The sequence below is a fragment of the Acanthochromis polyacanthus genome, chromosome 23 (genome assembly GCF_021347895.1).
Source record: "Acanthochromis polyacanthus isolate Apoly-LR-REF ecotype Palm Island chromosome 23, KAUST_Apoly_ChrSc, whole genome shotgun sequence".
Taxonomy (NCBI): Eukaryota; Metazoa; Chordata; class Actinopteri; family Pomacentridae; genus Acanthochromis; species Acanthochromis polyacanthus.
In genome coordinates this window covers 14,131,718-14,151,920 of record NC_067135.1, presented here as the reverse complement: position 1 = coordinate 14,151,920, position 20,203 = coordinate 14,131,718, and the positions used below count along the sequence as shown (strand labels likewise).

Genomic DNA, 20,203 nt, shown 5'->3' with positions numbered 1-20,203 from the left:
AGCAGGCCATAATGACAGGCCGGCCAAAGGGGACACAGCATCATGATTGCTTCAATCATAGTCTTATCAAACACACTGCTTTGCATTTTGTTTTTGTCTCTCTGAGAAGCAATTTGTTCATTCACTTAGGCAGGCGTGCTGAATGGAGGTAATTTCAAAAGGCTGATTGTAGCCCGAAAAGTCTGCTTTGAGTCTTCAGGGAAATACAAACCGTTCAGAATCAGAATCTTAATTGTGGTTGTGTGTTATGTATCGCTCTTGATGAAAAGTGTGTGTGTGCATTGCTCTAATATTCATACTAATTTAAGTTGGTGCATATCTGAATAAATCTGCATTGAAAAGTGTAATGACAGAGTCAAAAACATTCACTCACAGATGAATTGAAACCATTCACACTTTATTCGTCATGTTTCCCATCAGTAATTACAAAGCTTTGGGGCCCCTAGCTCTGATTGTCGCTAGCCATTTGTTCAGAGCTCCGTCACCCAAAAAAACTCTTCCACTCGATCACAAAAATGAATAAAAAGTTCTCATTCTTCCCCTTTCACAGATAAATCCATAAACAGAAAATGGAAGTAAATGATGAGCAGATCAAAGAGACAATGAAGGACAGCAGGTCAGAGACTCATTTTACCCAATAGCAATAAGCCGTTTCCATTTTTCTGTGATGTAAAGGCTCATCAGAAAGCCCAAAAAGGCTCCGACACCACAAGAGATTCTTATTGTCATGAAACAAACAAAAAAACAAAATAAAATCAACAGCAGCGGCTTTGCATGTCACTCCAACAAGAGAATAAAGAGCAGCTAATGCAAAGATGATGAGATTTTAGTGTACCGTTTTTAAAGCCCCTTTGGCATTTTCAGAAGAATAGCCAACACTTTAGACATGACAGCATGACCATTACTGAAACACTCTCGCAAGAAGCAGAACAGCCGGGTGAATGACTCGTACAATCAAAAGAGCACTTACAGCGACTCACAGCCAGGCAGAAATGGATCAGAAATGAACTTCTGAAATAAAACAGACATATTCTTTTTCTGGATCCCACTCAGACACAGGCATTGGAGGAAAAGTAGCTGTTAAAACCTACTTTAATTATATTTTTTTCTTTACCTTTATTTTGCTCAAAATGAAAAATTCAAAGATGTCAGAAAGTTGGATTTAATACAGGTATGCATTGGAGATTATTATACCCTTTATGCAATGACTGACAGCACCTGAACTTCAATTTTTCATGGAAGTCTTTGGAGGTATGGAGAGTCATAGTCTTCAAAATGTCAGTTATTTGCAGAAAAAATGATCATATAAGAAAAGCCTGTAACATAACCAAAAAATAGTGAAATAATCCAGTTTTTGGCAGTTATTTTAACTTCATTCCAACATTTTTAATTCCAACATGTCCCTTTTCCAGAAATCACAATCACCCACAGAACAGCCAGATACATTTGCCATTTTACATTTGTCGTCATTAAGTGAAGTAAAAAGTTGGTTTGAATTTTTAAAAAAAAAAACTCACTCTGTTATTGTTAAAGTAGGCATGTTGTATATTCAGTTTGTTTCAATGCACATGATTATTTATTGAACACTTTGGGTCTCTAGAAAATGCTTAAGTAGTTTCTGACAGACATATTCAGTGTTTTTCTCTTATCTTAAATAGGTTCATAGTTTCTTTCAGAGCCAACTGGTGTTTATTTTTACACACAACAGTGGAATGAAAAAGAATTAAAATATAGCTGAGAACCCTTTAAATCTGCTAGCTGCTTTGAAAGATGAGGCTGGTGATATTCTAGAGTTCTTTTACTGTCAACAAATCCCACGAAAAGACCAAAACCAACAATAAATTGATCCGACAGTGTAACATCTGTGTAGTCACAGCCTTATTTGTGTCTGTTGTTGTCCATAAAGCATTGGAAATTCATTACCTCGCTCTGCTGCCCAGCTAAATGTGTGAGCTCTTTTGGGATGTAGTAACTAATGCATTGAGTGCCGCAGACAGGCTAGGACAGGAACAACAAAGTTGGAGGGATTTACATGTTGTTGGTTTTGGTCTTTTCATGGGATTAGTTAACAATAAAAGAAATATACAAAAGCCTCCGTCTTATCCACTTTAACCCATGTTTACAGTGTGTATACCTTGAAGTAATATTGCACGTATCTGAACATATTTCAAATGTCTGTAAATAAATAAGAATTGCTGTGCATCTCATGCTTTAAAGGCTGAGGTTCCCCGGTATGTTCAGATAAGCACATTTTTAATTCTGAAATTCACAGCCACTTCAAAAAAAAAACTGTGTATCCTCTCCTGATGTCTGTTTCCAAACCGCTCTACTTTTAATTCTGGACAGAGCAACAGCGGTTTGCGTGGATTTTTTTTATTACAGTAGCCTGTAGTATGACAGACCCCAACCACAAAAGCATAGTGTGGTTGAGCACTTTAGCGCTGCTGAATGCAAGATTAATTTTAAGGCGACTACACTTGTTTCATGTGCGGTTTTGAGAAGTGGTCTTTGCAGTTTTGCATTATGTAAAACATGTAAAGAATAAATATTTTATACTGTTGCCACATGCCTTGTTCCATCTGTGCTGTCTAAAGTGGTATGTTGCCCATATGATCGTTCAGTAACTTCATGGATATACAGTTTTATCCAGTGATTCATGAAAAATAATGGTTAAAATACAGTAAGTCCCAATAATAAATAATACATTGTCTTAATAAATCTCACACACAATATTTCCTTTTGTTGCCATGCCAACGTGGCTGGCCATAGAAAAAAGTACAAGCAGAGAGAACCACTTCCTGACACACACACACATACTCTCATACAGTCTCACAAATGCACACAGCCATCATTCCTCTGCCCTCCAGTTGCTTATCAGTACCCCGTTGATCAGTGGAGGAATAAAAGAACATAAACGACACATTAAATATGAGCAGAATGCATTAAAAATGGAGCACAGCTGAGATAGGTATTGACATTTAGGTTCCCAGCCGGCCTTCCAGCCTTACAAGGCTTTAAGCATCTTATGTCAATGCTCGCGCTTGGTCCTCTTGTGCTTCAGTTTTCAAAATGAGCAGCTTTCACCTGGTCGAGCATGTCCTTAATGAAAATGTACAGCCATGTAACCCTCGAGTGTGGGCCATAGGAAGGCTGCGAGAGGCGACGATTAAATATTCAAACACTGCAACCCACAGGCTTCAAGTCTTTGTCCTGTCAAGCTGCTTTATGTTTTTGTTTGTGCCATTGTGTGTGTGGTATGGGGTTGCTGGTAGGTTATTAAATCCACGCCTTTCATATAGGATGTAGGCCTGGAGATCTTATTGCAATAACGCCCAAGCTTAAAAATACAACCCCCTAAACGAACATACAGTCTCTACAGTGCAAGATGTGATGTCAGCGGGTGGTCTGAGGGAGACTGAGGTGAAGCAAAGCGAGATGTCAGTGCTTCACTCTTGATGGAGAGCCTGGTCAGAAGGTAACGACAGGGATGAAAGTGGACAATGGAGAGAAGAGTACCAGAAGGAAGCAAGGTTTGAGAGACACAGGATTTATATGTATGTTTGGTCTCTGTGTGAGTCACAGCAATAATGGGTGGCAAAATGGAGAATTACAGCAGTTTTTAGGCTTGCCTTCTGGATAAGGTCTCTCACTTTGTCTGTCTGGCTTTTTATCCCCTCTCCCTCTGTTGCTTTAGGTCCTAGAGTTTGTAAGAGAAGAAGATTTGTTTTTGTGCTGTTGTATTAATGGTCTGTCTGGCCTCTTAGGAGGCTCTTTGGAAGGCTGACAGCCGATCCCTTTATATCGTTATGTCTCTCTCAAGTAGTGGCATATGTTAGGGAGAGAGAGCGAAAGAAAGCTTGAGAAACGGAGAATAAAAGCAAGTAAGATGATACTATACCAGTGTGATACACACAAAGCACAGTCTGTGCCTCACAATAGGCCTGATATCGCCACTTCCCTATTGAGTCCCTGTTGCACATAACAGATTTGCTTCAAAGAGCCACTTATACCTAAAACCCTCATCCATCCACTGCAGTTGAAGCAAGTCCCAGTTTAGTCTCAGTCCCAGTGTGTCTCCCGCATTTGTGTCTACCAACCATGGTACTGTTTCACAGACCAGAGATAGGAGAATTTCAAGCTCGAGTCCTGATATGTCTAACCCTCTTCCTCATTTATTTTTAGCCCAAACACCGTGTGGAAAGAACAGGAGAGACACTGACACAAGAACAACTCAGACATTTTCCCAAGGATGCCTTTGTTACCAAAAAAGCATGATTGTGTCATGGGTCATGATGAGTGAAACAATGCAGTCTTTTGGGCACTCGGATTAATTCAAGTCTCTGTTTCCCAGTCTATGAAGCCTGGGTCTGTGAGGGTTTAGGCCCTAACTTTGTGGTCCGACCTTGAATTCCTGCAGCAGGCTTTGAGGTGGAGTTGGACCTTGTTCCTGAGGCAGGGCCTGGAGCAGCAGGAGGTGTTGGTTGACTGCGGTGGACTTGAGGATGGCGAGGCATGACTGTGCGTATGGGCTGCTGGAGGGAATGCGACTGCTGCGGAGGCCGAAGCTGATAACTTCGACGGTAGCGCACTGACTGGGAACGCAGGAGCACCCTTGTGTACTGGAGTTCCGGCATGATGAGCTTCAGGCAGAGCTCCTGGGACTGGGACGAGAACCCACGGCTGAGATTTACTGGGAGGTCATAGCCCACTATGTCAACTTTTCCACTGGGCTGCCAGGGGCGGAGATCCTTGTTTTTAATCTGGGCAGCTGAACGGAGAAGTGGCATTTGCCCACCAAAACAACTTCTCATCAGTCTCTCTTGGGCTTGCCGAAGGAGCCGCACCTCCCTTGCCACACAGGCTGGACCCAGGACTGACAGGTGCCGCCACAATGAGGCATTAAAGTGGTCATAGAGGCGTGCATCTAATGAATTCCAGGCACGGATCTTTGCAGGGAGACCAGGAGTGAGGCTTCGCTTGGAACTTGATGTCCGCATGTTGAGCTTTACATATAGAATGTCATCCAGATCCCAGGAGAGGAGATGGCGGAGAAGAACCAGTGATTCATCAAAATGCTCAGCAATCATCACCAATGAGAACACTCTATCCACCTCTGCCACAAAGGCTCGTGCGTACGCCACATCTTCGGCTGGGCGATCTTTGTCTCCTCCCAAGTCGAAGGTCAAGGTGTTGCGTGCATACATGGAGTCCTTCTCATCTCGTCTGTAGTAACGCAAGGGCTCCTCCAAGAAAGCTTCCAGGCTGCCATTAGGGACCCTCTTGAAGCTCTGACAGTACTGATTGTAGTACGTAAACAAAGATTCAAACATAGAGCTAGGCTCTCTCAGGATTGTTACATATATCGTATCGTTTGGCATCAGGCGTTGCACCTCGGCCTTACTGAAACGCATGTGGTTGGTAATGATGTTTGGTGGTAGCGTGCGTGGATGGACGAAGTGAGAGGTGAAGGACCGTGGGTAGCAGAACTGGTGACCGCAGGCCTGTACGGGCAACGCCACCGTCAGATTGTTGCGCTCTGCAAAGCGGAACAGCAGGTTCTGCATCGTGCTGCTGGCTGTTTTGTGGGTCTTGAGGAAGACCACGTTGGTGTGTTTGGGTTTCAGGCCAGGGGCAGGATGAGAGCGGGGAGCAGGACAACCGAGGTGGAAGGCCTCCATGGTCCTGGTGGTAGAAAAACAGCATCATTTATTTCAAGCTCCATTAGCTCCTCAAAAAGGAGTAGCTACTCCAGATACAATAGTGACATTAGACACATAATTGCATAGACACTGGGCAGATAATGGAAGAGATGGGGGTGTAGAACAGGACAGAGGCAAAAAGAGGGAACATGTGGGGAAATGAAAAGAGAGAAATAAGGAAAGGGTGCAAGGTAAGGAAGTAGGACAAAGACACTGGAGGATGGCGAACCAGAAAAAGAGTGTACGGTAATATATGATCTGTCTAAGCTGTACTGCAAACTGTGGGGAGGTGATAAAGCAACATTATAGTTCACTGACTTTCAGTGTAATCATAGTTGATGATGTGTGCTTATTATTGTCCTAATGCAAGTCAGAGAAATGAATAATCCCCATCTTGTAATTAAAATCAACCATTCATTTTTGTGTTGTGTGGCGTAGAATCTGACACGATGCCGTCATTTAGTGCTTAATGTTATTTAAGACTTTTTAAAGTGCGATTTACATTTCTTTTCTGTATTGTTATTGGAAAAATATTACTATTGATACGATGAGCTGCTATGTTCCAGCCCAAATAAACAGCACATGTGGAACATGTATGGACAAACATGCAGTATTTGTTAAATCGCTGAATATAAAATCAAAGAAAAGTCTTGTCAAGTATGTCATGGTTTTATTACAGAATATAGTTGATTTTCATTCAAGTCATTTCCAGTTTCATTGTAAAATGACTCACTTTAATGCATCCTGGTGTGTTCTATGTTTTGTATTTATACTCTCTGAAGCTTGAATTATACTCTTACATTGAATGTACACAGAACATACGCGAGCGGTTTACACTGTGACTGAGTGGATCATGTTACAACATTCAGCAGCGTTTACTTTTACCAAAGTTCAACACAGAAAAAGACATTGGAACCGATTAAGTCTTTACATGGATGACAGTGAAAATTTAAAAAAATGGCACAAGGGCACTGACACAATGCTTGAGTTTGCATTAAGAGCCAGTCAGATACAGTTACAACCTCTTCCATATTACATTTAAATTCACAAAAGCTTTATCTTTGTGCCAATCAATGTGCCTATTACTACCAAGTGGATCGATCACAATGGCATGTGACATGTGGTTGCACGATTTAGCCTTTTAGCCATTCCTCATGTGCTCCTGGTTTCTTGCTAATGTCCTCGTATTTGCCTATTGATCAGCAAAACACTTGATTTTTAGACTGCAGCACGGTCTCCGGAGTTTGGGATAATACTCACGGTAAGCCAAAGTAGAAGGTCAGATTTACAAAAATGTGGAAAGACGGTAACTAAGAGAGTAAAGTTTTTTATGGGGGAAAAGTTACAGAATACAGGGCTGTCAAAAATCTCTGATTCTCCTGCTTTTGTAATTGGTCCCTCGACAAAACACGGCAGAGCATCGACACTCAAAGTCTCTATATTTAAGCGTGTGAATAAGCCTGTTCCTCTGTTAATTTGACTGTAAAAGACAGGAACTGCCATTGCAAGAGTTATCATTAGAATTAGCACCATATGCATTTTTAGAGGGATAGCCAGCATGTAATATGTTTGCATATTGTTGGTATATTTCAGTCACTCACCAGCTGAAGTGGCCCCCATGGTGCAGCAGAAGACTGACAGTACTGATGGCGATGAAGACCAGGAATAGCTTCTTCTGCGACATCTCTCACTGCTTCACTGGGACTGTGGGAGGAGAGACAGAAGAAGAGCAAGAGTGAGGTGGGTCTAAGAGAAAGTAGAGCTGGAGACTAGTGAGGTGTAATTAGAAAGCAAATATGGGGATAAGGTGGAAGGAGAATGGTGGTGAAAATGGGTGGCCGGGGATTAGGGAACTAGGGGAGAAAACGAGAGGGGAAGCTCAGAGGTAGAAAAGATGAAAGAGAGCAGAAATGAAGAGTGAAAGGACAGGAAGAAAAAGGAAGTGAGAAAGGGGAACAAGAGGAAGAGATGGACATGGTGAGGAGGATTTATTCAGCAAATAATTGCCGGGATCCATTAGCAGGAGAGGGTAGTGTGGCTTGGCTTTTGTCACTCAGTAATAATACAGTGAATGATACCTTCATTACCTTCCACAGCTGCACATTTACTGTCACACCCTTTTATGTTCTCTTGGCTGAAGCCCTGGGCAGATGGGCCCGCACATTAGGGCCCGCTGATAATGAGGGACACGCATATGTGAAAAAACCAACAGGGCTTCACAGTGAGATCGCTCGCTAGCAGAAACTCTCTTTGTCACTTGACCCGCGCCGCTGAAACGCCGCGACAGCAATGAAACCCGGGAAGGTGTCCAAGCCTCTCTCGACAGCATCTCACTTGCATAACAATGGCCGACGTCCCTCTGCTTGATTACACCGTCCTGTTACTGTCTGCACGCATGCCAGCAGACAAGAACGCTGGCTCGTGTTACTCCTAGCAGCTGTACTTTACCCTGCATAGCCCATTTGGTGGAGGAGCATGAGGGCACCAGTGGGTCATGATCAAGTAAACCTGATCATTAAGGGTTTGCTGCACAGACAGGAATTAAATCAATCTGGGAAAACATACTGGTGTTTTGATTTAAAAACAGGTAATGTGGTGTGTTTTTTAATAATCTACATATTTAAAAAATATTTTAAAAATCTGAAAAAGCTTTTTTGGACATTCATTGCTTTTTTGGTTAATCAAGAATCCCAAACAGTTTAATCCACAGTGATGTGCTGTTGAGAAAAGAGCAAATCTTCACATTTGTGAAGCTGGAAGCGTTTTTTTTTAAACACTGGCTGTCAAAAAAATGGAAATCTGACTCGCAGGAATTGTTAATGGACTAAAAGACACAATAAAAACCATTTACAGAGTATACAACGTGGAGTCACTCTTTTGTCTACAATCCAAAGCCCATAAACGGGAATGGGATCATTTCATGTGCAAATTAAGCCACTGCAGTGGGGAAAAAGTGACAGTCAGAGACTCAAAGTAAAATCAAGATGTTTCCCAAATAGTAATTAAGCCTTCAGTGAAGAAATGACAGCTGACCTCAAGTTGAGTTGTGGAAGATTAATAGAAGATCAGATGAGTGTATTTTTGTCAGTTTTAAAACGCTTGAACAGCTGGGACTGTTAGCTGTGCTCAGTGGGAATGTGCATAAACACACACGTTTAGGAACACAAATGTACAAAAGCCCTGACGGGCCCTGATGCTCTCACACTAATTGATGCACAGACTGTTGTAGACACAGACTTAGATTAGATTTTGGATGCTTAATCTGTTATTGTCGGTGTCAACAGAGAATGTCCTCTGCCCCACTGATGACTCAACACTCTGACCACAAGTGGATCTAATTATTTGACTTTCATACAATCTAGAAATGACTCATTCAAAACCCCAAAGCTGTGTTCTACAGCTGACGCTCCGACACTGTAGCGTTTCTTTTGAAAGGGAGCAATCAGTTTGATTCCCTTCACAGCATCCGCTTTGATGAAAACCCCACTGGCGGAATGTAACTAGGTACATTCACACTTTACTTAAATACAATTTTGATGCACTAGTTCTCAAGTATTTCCATGTTATGCCACTTTCTACCTTCACTTCACTATATTTGAAGGCAAATATTAAAATTTGCACTCCATTACATTCATTTTAATATGTTAATTATTTTGCAGATTTAGATTAATAATATAAAATATTGAATTATGCTTTATTTTTATGGGTTAAGCGACCCGACAGTGTATAAAGTAGTTGGAATTAGCTCCAGCTGGAACATAAAAGTGATGTGAACATTAATTAATCTTGTTATTTTTGGTCTTCTAAGTATATTCTAATGCTGATACTTTTGTACTTGAGTAGGATTTTGAATGCAGAACTTAGACTTGTACCATCTTTGAGCATTTACATGGTAGTATTGCTATTTTTAGTTAAATAAAGGATCCAAATACTTCTTAAACCTGCAGGGCTGAAACTGTTTTTTCTATTTTAAGTGGCAAAGCTCGTTTGTTCACACATATTAATTAGTACAATTTGAGAAAAAATACATTTTAATCAAAGAACCACAAGTCAAAACTCTAAATGTCACATCAAATTTGTATTTTCACACATTAATTTGCTCTTTTATGTTTGACTATAAAATGACAGTTTTTTACTGCAATTGAATTCAGCAAAACTGTAGTTTTTACAGATATATTTACCATTATTTGAAAGAAAAGTTGAAATACAGTTCATGTGTTTTTACTGTTTAACTTTAGTTTTCCCTCTGTGTTGTTAAATTCCAACTATTATCTACTAAAATCAGACAAAAAAGTATTAATTTAAGTGTTGACTGTAGAAAACAAAGGCAAAAACAGTTTATAATGTACAAATTAAAAATATGGATTTTCACAAATAGTAAATCATTCTTTTTTTAATGTGTGACCATAAAATTACACTGTTGTACTGTGTTTAAATCAGCTAGGAATGTCATTACTTTGCAGGTATTTGGCATTATTTTCACAGTTTTTACAATTTAACCATTTAAGTATTTCACAGTTTTGAATTTATTTTTTGTATCACTCTTCCTGCCAAATTTTTCCATTTTTAAAATTTTTAACTGGAATGTTTACACCGTAAAAATATTCTGTGGAAGAGCAACAGAACAAAAACAAAACAAAACACCAACTCACCTTTAAGAAGCTGAAACCTGAGAACAAGTTTTTTTCATTTATAATACCTAAAGGAATAACGTTTTTATTGTTTTCCTTTTGTGCTTTATATATTATTTATCAGAGACACTGGAAGCACTGGCAATTTGACTTCAGCACAGTATAGAAGAAAGGCAGCACAGGCAATTCTCCATCACAACTTATTTCAGAGTGAAATAGCTCACCAAGAAGGCCCTTGAAAGATGAAGAGTTTGGCAGTGCAGGGTCTATATTTCCCTACCAATGTATTCTTTTACACATGGCATGCCAACATTGTTTTCTGCTGCAGTAAAGAGAACATTCTGGCAAGACTGTGCACTATTTTAGCAGACTGATGTCTGACTCACAGCACTGTTAAGCAAGAAAGAGGGTTCCTTTCTGCTCTTTAATAAATAAAATGCCCCTTTTTGGAGCTTGTTTCCTCTCCCCTTTACACTGTTACCGGTTTGTCTGAACACAGCCTTGGTCTTTGGAGATATTCATGTTTTCCTCCTTTCAGAAGAAGCCATTTGCTGCCATTATATCTCGTACAGCATGAAAAACAACCTCGAGTGACTTGAAAATTGCCCGCACTGGATAATCCATCAAATCAGACACCTTAATGTGGTTCTGCCACAGTTTCTGTTTTATTTCTTTTTCACTGTGCCTGAGTCGAGTGATTGCATATCTGTGCCCTCGTCACATGGGAGTTGATAGACGTCTCTGCTTGGACGTCCTCTCTGGAAAACATTTTACTTTAGCCACTTAATTGTCGCATTAGTTTGTATTTAGCAAGAGACGGTGAAGTTTAGATTTTATAAACGACAAAGAAATCCCTAAAAGTGTGCTCAGATGGAACTGAATATTAGAGACGGCTTGATTGTACACAAGCAAAAAGGAAATCTCTCTTGGAGTCCCAAACCGTGTGAACATTAAGCTGCGGGACTCCACTTTATGAATACACAGAAACAATAGAAAAAAATAACTCGACTGTCGGCATTTGCTGTTTGTGGACTCCAAAAACAATCCAGTCAAAATCTCACAATCTGAATCCAGGAAAACCAGCAGCTTCAAGCAACAAATGGAGAATAAATGCTAAAACACAGTTTAAACACACAGTGTGTAATTTATTCCACTAGGGATTCCTCAGTAAAATCAACAAAAGACATGGTTTGATGGCATTGTGAAGTAGCAGAGGATCATAGGAGTCGTTTTCTTCATCACTGTTGCCACTGAAAATATGTTTAACCTCAACTGCAAGGGGTAAATCTGGGAAAGGTGACTAAAATGATCAGTACACCAATATTTTTCTGTATTTCAACACTATGTCAAACAGGCAAAGCATGTAAGTACACATTTTAATGCAGAAGGATAAATAGCATACCTTTTAAAGATGAGCTTTTAAAGCCTCAAACTCAACTTACAGGTGTTGAGATTTTTGTGAAAAATGTATAGAGCCCTGAAGTGTGCTACAAGTTTTTTAAAAAAAAACAAAAAACAGTGAGGGTTAAGTTAGAAAGAAGGAAGAACGTTGCCTAATTTTTGCCACATTAGGTCATAGAAGTTGCATCAGCAAAATCTCTTCATGTATCAAATTGCGAAGTGGCATATTTTATTGCTTATTATGTTCCCAGACATGGATTTAATGAGTAAAATGTTGTCACAGCCTATAAATATGATGACCAGAACTGTTAAAAAAAGGCCCATGTTGTATTTTCACAGGTTTCTTTAACTATTACAGCTGCACATCTAACACCGACATTCTCCTCTTGCTTTAAAAACCCTTCCATAAAGTGGAACAGGATGAACTTTTCATCACTATCCCAAGAAATGTCACCTTTTACGGCGTGGTCAATTACATTTAGTTACACTGGGATTCTTCATCTCAAGGGTAGAACCATTTGCATAAGAAAATGTCAGCGTAATACCTGTTTTGAATGAAACATTAATGAGATGAAGCTCAGGAATACAGACCAATCCACTCTGATTCACTGAAGTAATGGGATCACCGCTGCAGCCGATGCTAGACAGTGATATGACATTGTTAGCACAATGAAACCATGCAGCAGAGACGCAGGCTGCTGGTTCTTGCGGTAAGAGGAGCCGCTGGGCTGCTGTGTGTGTGTGTGTGTGTGTGTGCATGTGCACGAGGCGGTGGAGGTAGATCATGTGTCGCAGAGAGTTAATAAGAAAGGGATTTAAGTGGCTTTCAGCAGGCAGACTACCTCTTCTCCTTCATCCACCCTCGTCCACTGCCATCCTCCCTTCACCTCGTCAGCCTCCTCCTCTGTCCTTCTGCACCAACACTCTGGCCTCTTTAATTAAAAAGGTCTGATTAGGTTTCTCTAACGATCGCTGCAGATATAAAAGCATGGAGAGAAGACACCCGATCCCTCTGTTGGCAGAATGATTCAGAGAAAAGGGGACAGACGGGAGAATCTCATTTGTGTATTGATTTAATGATTAAGTGAGGGATGATCCACGAGGAGGTGTGTCCTGTTTAAGGCTTTCTACACATGACATGAAAGTAGAGAAACACTTCATGCGAGGAGGAGAGCTGCTGCCTCAGCGGAGTGCTTTACCTAATCCCTCAACACAGACCTCAGAGTGGATTATCTGTTTTACATTGTGGTCAGTCATCCACCATTCCTTTATCACTGAATGATTGGGACTCAGAGGTAAAACATTAGGAGGCAAAAGTTAGTTGCTGCCACTGTTTCAGCTTGTTCCCATGGTTACGATGTTAGTTTGCAGCTTAGCATAGAGTGGCAATTATAATTGATCCAAAACACATGTGCATTCATGTGTTTTGACCTGCAGTCCATTTATATGGAAAAAAGTTCACTTCTGAGAAGGTGAGAGGATAGGTGGAGTCATGTAAAAAAAAAAAAAAAAAAAAAAAACACTGAATTTCCAGTGGAAGTTCCTTATTGGAGATTTGGATGTTTGTCCTGCAGGGTGCTGTGTAGGGTGATATTTCAAAACAAGCAGAAATAAAGTCAGAAACTATGAAAGAGTAAAATTAAAATCTTGGCTTTCGCTTTATCTTGCTCAACTATTGGATTTTCTTGACAGTAAATATGCAGCTGCTACTGGCAAAATCCAGGCTGACAAAGGTGAAGACAGCAAATCAAAACAGTAAGTTTGCTCGCTGTAAAACCCAAATAATATGCTAAAAGACACCCCAGTGTTCAGTAGAGCTGAGGCGAGAATAATTCTTCTCTTCAGGCAAAGCCCTTCATATTAAAGTAGACATTTTACCCCTTTGTTAATATGAAAATATTGATTGTTGAAGCTTTAAAGGACAGAGTGGTGTTTATGCCACTAAAATGCCATTACATTTAACCAATTCTTAGAGTTTATTTCAAGTCAGGTTCAAATTCCTGTTACTGACTGGGTAAAAAGATGAGTGAATCATCTGTTGCATCACCTTTAGGTTTCCTGGAGAGCAGTTTTGAAATTCTGTTTGGCGGCTTCGGCCATTAAGTCCACCTCACTCTCAAGTGATTTATAAATGCATGAAGAGGTTAGGTCCTTTATTATACACAACTTTAAGCCTTAATACCATTGAATTGGGTGAATTATATAAAAATTACCTGCTCCTAGAGTTGTATTGAACACGGAAATAAGCTACAGAGACTGAAATTGTTTCTCCATCAGGCTGAACACCTGCTTATTTCTGCTGTAAAGTTGAACATTTTTACATGGTGGTCTATTGTGATTGAGTTGCTTTTGGAAACAGCCTGAAGTGGCCATTTGAAGAACTGCACTGTTTTGGCACTTGTGCGTTGGCTTCATTTTTCAGCCCCGGAGGTTGCCGCTTCACTCCTAAACAGCACACGAATAGCTCAATAGTTTTTTTTAGTGTGACATATTGGATTAGACCTAATTTGTGAGCAATGGATGTTTTTCTGTGTGACTGCTCGCAAACACAGTGTGAATTCAGACAGAGACGTGTGGAGGAATTATTCTCACATTTGTCTTAAAGTCTCCCTGCAGGTAATTGAGGCTTTATTTCCTGTTTTTCTCCCTGCACTCATTCCTTCAGTCTCTTCTATCTTTCTGCCTCCATTTATGCCAGAGGTCTTTTTTTATTTTTTTTAGTACAGCTCTGCTGCTGCGAGAGAAAATGTGGTATCTCCAAAATGTCAGCTGTTCACGAATCAGCGAAAACAAAAAGGGAGATGTTCTCTCTCAGAAAAAAAAGTGTTTTTTACTTTGACTACATTTGAACGCAGGGCGAGTGTCAGAGTCCTGGTAATCCAGCAGTGACACAAGCAAATGGAGAATTACAATTCAAAGAGACTGTAACAGTCGGAAAGAAAATGCAGTCACAAAATCTAAAAATCCAGCACCCACACACACATTCTCAGATGTTCACCAAATGCACTGCTTCCCCAGAAACACACACACACACACACACACACACACACACACACACACACACACACACACACACACACACACACACACACACACACACACACACACACACACACACACACATAGCTGACTACAGCCTAATGAGCGTATGAAAGTAGCTTCATGCTCCAGGGCAACGGCAGCTGCTTCACTCTATGATCTTGTCATCTGTACTAATGTCATATGATAACCCCTGACCACTAAGGCACTTTTACAGCTCTGTGCGATGATCTGTAAATTTTCAGAGGCATAAAACACACACACATCATTCTATATCTAAAATTTGTATCTTTTCATCATATAGTATCTGTCTTTGTTCGGCCAAACCAGTTGACATACCGAGCCCTGACAGCTGATTACTCGAGCACATTTGTCACTTCATTTCCCGCACACACACATGAACATACACAGCTGTTGTCTGCCCAACCACCGGGGAGATGAGCCATAGTTCGGCCATCACTAACAGGACGGCTGTTGCTGTGGGAAACCAAGGGCAAAGCCCAACGTACCGTCTAACACAGTGAATAGAGACACACACGCTCAGTCAGACCTGAGGTTACGTTCACAATATTGCCGCCCTTCAACAACAACGGGGAAAATGCTTGTGCACTAACAAGCCAGCGATCCAGGGGTGAGAGGCTGCGTAGGCTAACATTAGGAAAACATGGCAGTCTGAAGCTCCAGTCGCGATATTTATGAGCGTCGCAGTGACAGTAAATCTTGTGGTGACAGCAGATGAGGAACATGGGTTGAAAGGTCATCTCATAAAATAAAACTGGGATGAAAATATCAAATATAGAGAAAGAATCCAATCTCCAGGGCACAATGGAAATGAGCTGAGGATAGTACGTCTGTATACACATGCTCAGTTAATGAGTCAGCCTACACCCCACCTCCAAAAGAGGTTTGATAGTTATCATGATGAGACTATGCTCATTTCTTTGCATGTGTGTTTTTCCTCTCCTCTTTTGCTGCTAGTGGTGTTTTTCAGTTGAGTAGCATGTATAGCCAGTGGACAGCATATTTGCTTGTGTCTAAACAAATGTAACAGGCTGTAACTGTGTCTGGTTTGCCCATAGTGCAAACATAAAAGCAGCTTTCTGCCAGTATAGTGAAATGGTTTTAACATTTCTGTTATTTGAGCTGGCCCTTTTTGGAGGTATTTTACGACTTGTGCAGTTGTAGATCCACAAGTTGGATGCTTGCCATTTCCCATTTTAACATGTATTAGCTTCAACTGAAAGATGACAGTTGCTGTTTACAGACCAAAACAGCCGGTCAGTTTACCCACTGCAGACAAATGGTTTTTTGACTGAGGGGCAGCTACAGACAGACTGATGCCTGAGGCTCCGACAGTTTGACTTACAGAGGACGAGAAGCTTGTCATCTGTGTTGTGTTGGCAGGGCTGATGTTAACTTGGCTGATCTACATATGTTGCATGTTGCTGATGAGCTTTCCAGCCATTCTATTTGTTTCGAACCATAATGCCCTATTCTAACTGGAGTTTAAAAGACTTTATCTTCTGTGCTTAGACCCAGGATTTGCAGAGATTTTACGCATAAATATTGTATGTGTTGGGTACTAAGGTAGCTAAGCTCAGTGAGTGAACCTTGAGTTTAGAATTCTGTGTCCCCGAAGTCAAAAAACATGAAATAAAAGTTTACCACAGCATCTTCACTACCACCTGCTGTTCATGCCTGCTCTCCATGTAAGCAGGTTTCCCCTCCTTCTAGATACCACTAGAGGTATATTCCTAAAAGCCCAGAGAAGCCCTTCTTGCTGAAAAGTCCTTGAACAAGACACTGGATCCCTCCCAGTTCGAGGGTTGCTGACCCGGAGGTCTGACCTCCCAGTGCAGCCCAGCAATCTTCTGCCCTGCAGGGATCAATAGGTTTCCCATCTGATTATTATTATTGTTTACAAGCCGCAGTGACTCCAGTTTGACTTTGTTTTTAAAGTGTAGAATTTCATGTGTTGACCTTGTCGGAGAAAAAAGAAACAACTGGCAGTCGAGTGGAAGCTGTCCTGTAACAGCTGCGTGCCTGATGCAGCAATATTTCCCGCCCTTAATATCTGCGGCTGCTCAAGGACAAAGTTTTTCTTTTATTAATGATTTGAGGATTTACTCGCGTGACACGGTACAACACTAAGACATTTGATTGGAATATGAAACATGCCGTGCAGAAACACTGTAAAAATGAAGTTCTAAGAAATCTTCAGAGGCTGCTCTGGACAATCTAAGAAATCCATTTATTTTCCAGAAAGGCTGCTTGGTTGTATCTGAGACTTTATCTCTACAATCCTCAAAATCAATCCGAGATATGAGGCTTGAAATTATTTTCTACAGTTGTGCCTCCTTGCCTGCTCCTCCACTGGTCCATCCTTTCACTTCATGCCATTTGGTGAAGCTAAAGATCCCCACGAGCAGCGATATTTTTAAACCCATTTCATACTGGGGTTATATGGGTACATCAAGGCAATACTGGGAAGTCATGTGTTCCACTGCCAGCAAGATCGAGATACGTCTTTGCTGTAGCAGCTTAAAACCAGTCTTTATAACCTGCGGCGATAAATGAATCAGAGGATTAAAAGCCCTGGAACCATTTTCTTGAGCAGCTTCTTACTTTAACCTGATGGGCCCCGACATGAGGAGCCTATTGTCTGCCAAAGTCAGAACCACACTTATTAATTCCTGTTAGATTTTCAGATTTGTTTTTTTGTCTGTGCTCTTTATACTGGATTACTGGTGTTTTGTTAATAAGAACTATCACGTATTTAAGTAAAATTTAGAGTCATGTTAGTGCTCTAAGGGTTATTTTGGGTTAGAGACGTAAAGAAATAATTCTGTAAGTCGGATCAGTTTACAAAGCACAAGTGTTTTACAGAGATATTACAAACACGGGACTGATCAGATAAATGCAGACATTACTACGGTATTACTATCTGGAAACAGCATTGCACAAGCAACAGATGAAAGTAAATAATGTGATCAGGAATGACTTGTGATAAATTTTACGAGGCCAAAGAAAGAAATAGTTCTGAAGATGGGTTTTAGAAACACCAAGAGAAGAAGAGGATCGAATTCTGTGGTGGCAAACCATTCCACAATTTCGGGCTGACGACTGAAAACGCTCGATCACTTTCGGCTTTTAAGTTGGTGTGTGGGATGTAGAGCAATATTTTCTCTGAGGTGGAACAGAGGGTGAGTAGTTCAGAAATACAATCTGGCTCTGGTCCATTCAGTCGTCTTATTGCAACTTGTGCAGCTGTGTCCAACTCAATTACGGCATTTTTCAACCGCTGCCTTCTACTGATGTAGCTATTTTACCTGGCAGAAGAAGGTCACAGTTCCATTCATTCATTCATTCATTCCCTCAGTCAGCCTGCAAAGCTTGGATTCAGTCAATGAGCACAATACCAGACCTTGTTGAATCACTGGACATTTAAAAGATGTGGGCAGTGGTTTAGACGTTTATAACCCGGCTAAATCTCAATTAGAAATGGATAATAATTTGTTGTTTGTTTTGTAACCTTGCTTAAGCGGCAATGGTGTCAATCAAATCTGGGCAAACATACAATCCTGGCATCAATTTTAGATGTTGTCAGACCATTAAACATCTATTATCAGATGTTACTGCAGCCCTAGATAGCACCAATGTGTGGCCTTCTGTTCCTTCTAGCATGCTCAGTAGCACTTTCACACCTCATTTAATGGTGGTGGATTGACTTTGTCTTTTTAAATACAATTTTTTTGGTAATAGTAGTTTTTGACATCAAAACTACTTGACTAGATTTTGGAAAAGACCTGTTTGAGTTAAAAAAAAAATCCCAGTTCCACTCATAAACCACAAGCTAGTCGCTACAAAGTCTGACTTTTTTTGTTTATCAGAGATCATAATACATATTAACACACCTCCTGACTTACTAATTTGTGCAGGAGGACATCTACTGGCTATAGCTATCATCTGAACTCAGTGATATTAATGAAGATATGTACTTTTCTTAATGCTTTTATTTTGAAACTATGTATTAAACGTCTACACATTCTTATAGAATACCTTTTTGCTTTGTGCAAGAAGGATCAATTTAAAGCCTCAACAGCAGGACAGAAAGTTCAGGGCTACTTCCTGGAAGGCATTCATCGTGTTCCAGTCTGCTGTGCACATGTAAGGCAAAGGAGGTAGTTTAAAAGAAAGAAATTCTGAGAGGACATCAAACCTTGCATACTTCCCCGCCTCCACACACTTAGCCACTCGCTGTGTGAAGTGATTGTCACATTGTCACTTTTGTAAAGTTTCAACACAGCGCTGTGAGACGGCGAGCACATTCATTTCAACGTACACAGCAGGGGCCCCCACAGAGCTGGCTCTGGCCAATAAAATATGCAATAGAAAATACATACTGGCGAATTGCTGTGTAACACGAATGCTGCAAATCTATTTTTTGCTTTGAAATTGCCCCAATTTAGGATAAAATGCCTCGAAGATCGTTGTTTAGAGCTTTAAAAATCAAGAAATGGGGAACAATCCACAGTACAATGTTGTGGCTTTTGATTAGCCTTCAGACTTTATAATCTACTCAAACTGGACTTTCTCTTTTTACTTTATTGTTAAACCAGCATTTTAGATTCTAGATGCGGTATAGAGAAAACACTAGAATGAGCTTGTGTGTCAGTGTCACAGATTTTTGTTGATTTCGGTGTTTGATCAGTAAATAGTAACTGCTGCTTGTTAATTTTGTTACAAGGCACGATTTGGTGTTATTTACGAGATAAGCAGTGTTTACAGCTTCTGAACTGGCAGGTTGCGAGCAGTCGATGAGCATGCCGCCGCATCGGTGCGAATCAAACGCCTCTTATTTTGCGAAGGCCTTGAGCCGAAGAAGATCACAGCTTCTTTCTGCACCTGTGCAAAGACTGTTTCTGTTATCGCTCTCTCCCCACAGCCGTCCTCCCATCCTCATTACTTTAATCTGAACTGTACCTCGCTGACCCACCCTCCTCCTCCTCCTCCTCCTCCTGCTGCTGCTGCTCTCCGTTGGGCTTTTCCTCTCTCCATCAGACTAGCCTCCAACCCTTTATCTTTACTGTAAAGGCAGTCAGGGCTCTCTGGCCGGTGTCCCTACAGTGCTTTTTAAGCTTGTGCCCCACCCTGTTCCTGGACCCGTTAGAGACGAGGAGAAAAGGGAATCAAATGAAGTGCATGTTTGTACTCCAACATGCATGTCAATGTGTGTGTGTGTGCACGCAGCTGCTTTTGCTTGCCTCTGTGTGTGTGTGTGTGTGTGTGTGTGTCTGAGAGCGTGTCTGGATCATTACTTGTCTGCAGGGTAGACTCCCCGTGGACCCACAGATACAGGCTTTATCTCACCCTAAATGGCCCCCCAGAGAGCGTGATGAGAGAACGGTGGGGAGGGGGAGAGTGAGGGGTGAG

General features: G+C 41.0%; 1 protein-coding gene across 1 annotated transcript in view; it reads right to left on the bottom strand.

Annotated features, from left to right (window-relative positions):
• Positions 1-376: 376 nt before the first annotated feature.
• Positions 377-20,203, bottom strand: part of gal3st3 (galactose-3-O-sulfotransferase 3) — a 36,120-nt gene continuing 16,293 nt past the window's right edge. The window contains exons 2-3 of the mRNA XM_022202194.2: positions 7,301-7,403; positions 377-5,682 (exon numbers count right to left, since the gene is read on the bottom strand). Coding sequence (XP_022057886.1) covers positions 4,353-5,682; positions 7,301-7,383 — 1,413 coding nt within the window. The 5' untranslated portion in view covers positions 7,384-7,403 and the 3' untranslated portion in view covers positions 377-4,352. The remainder of the gene's footprint in view (positions 5,683-7,300; positions 7,404-20,203) is intronic.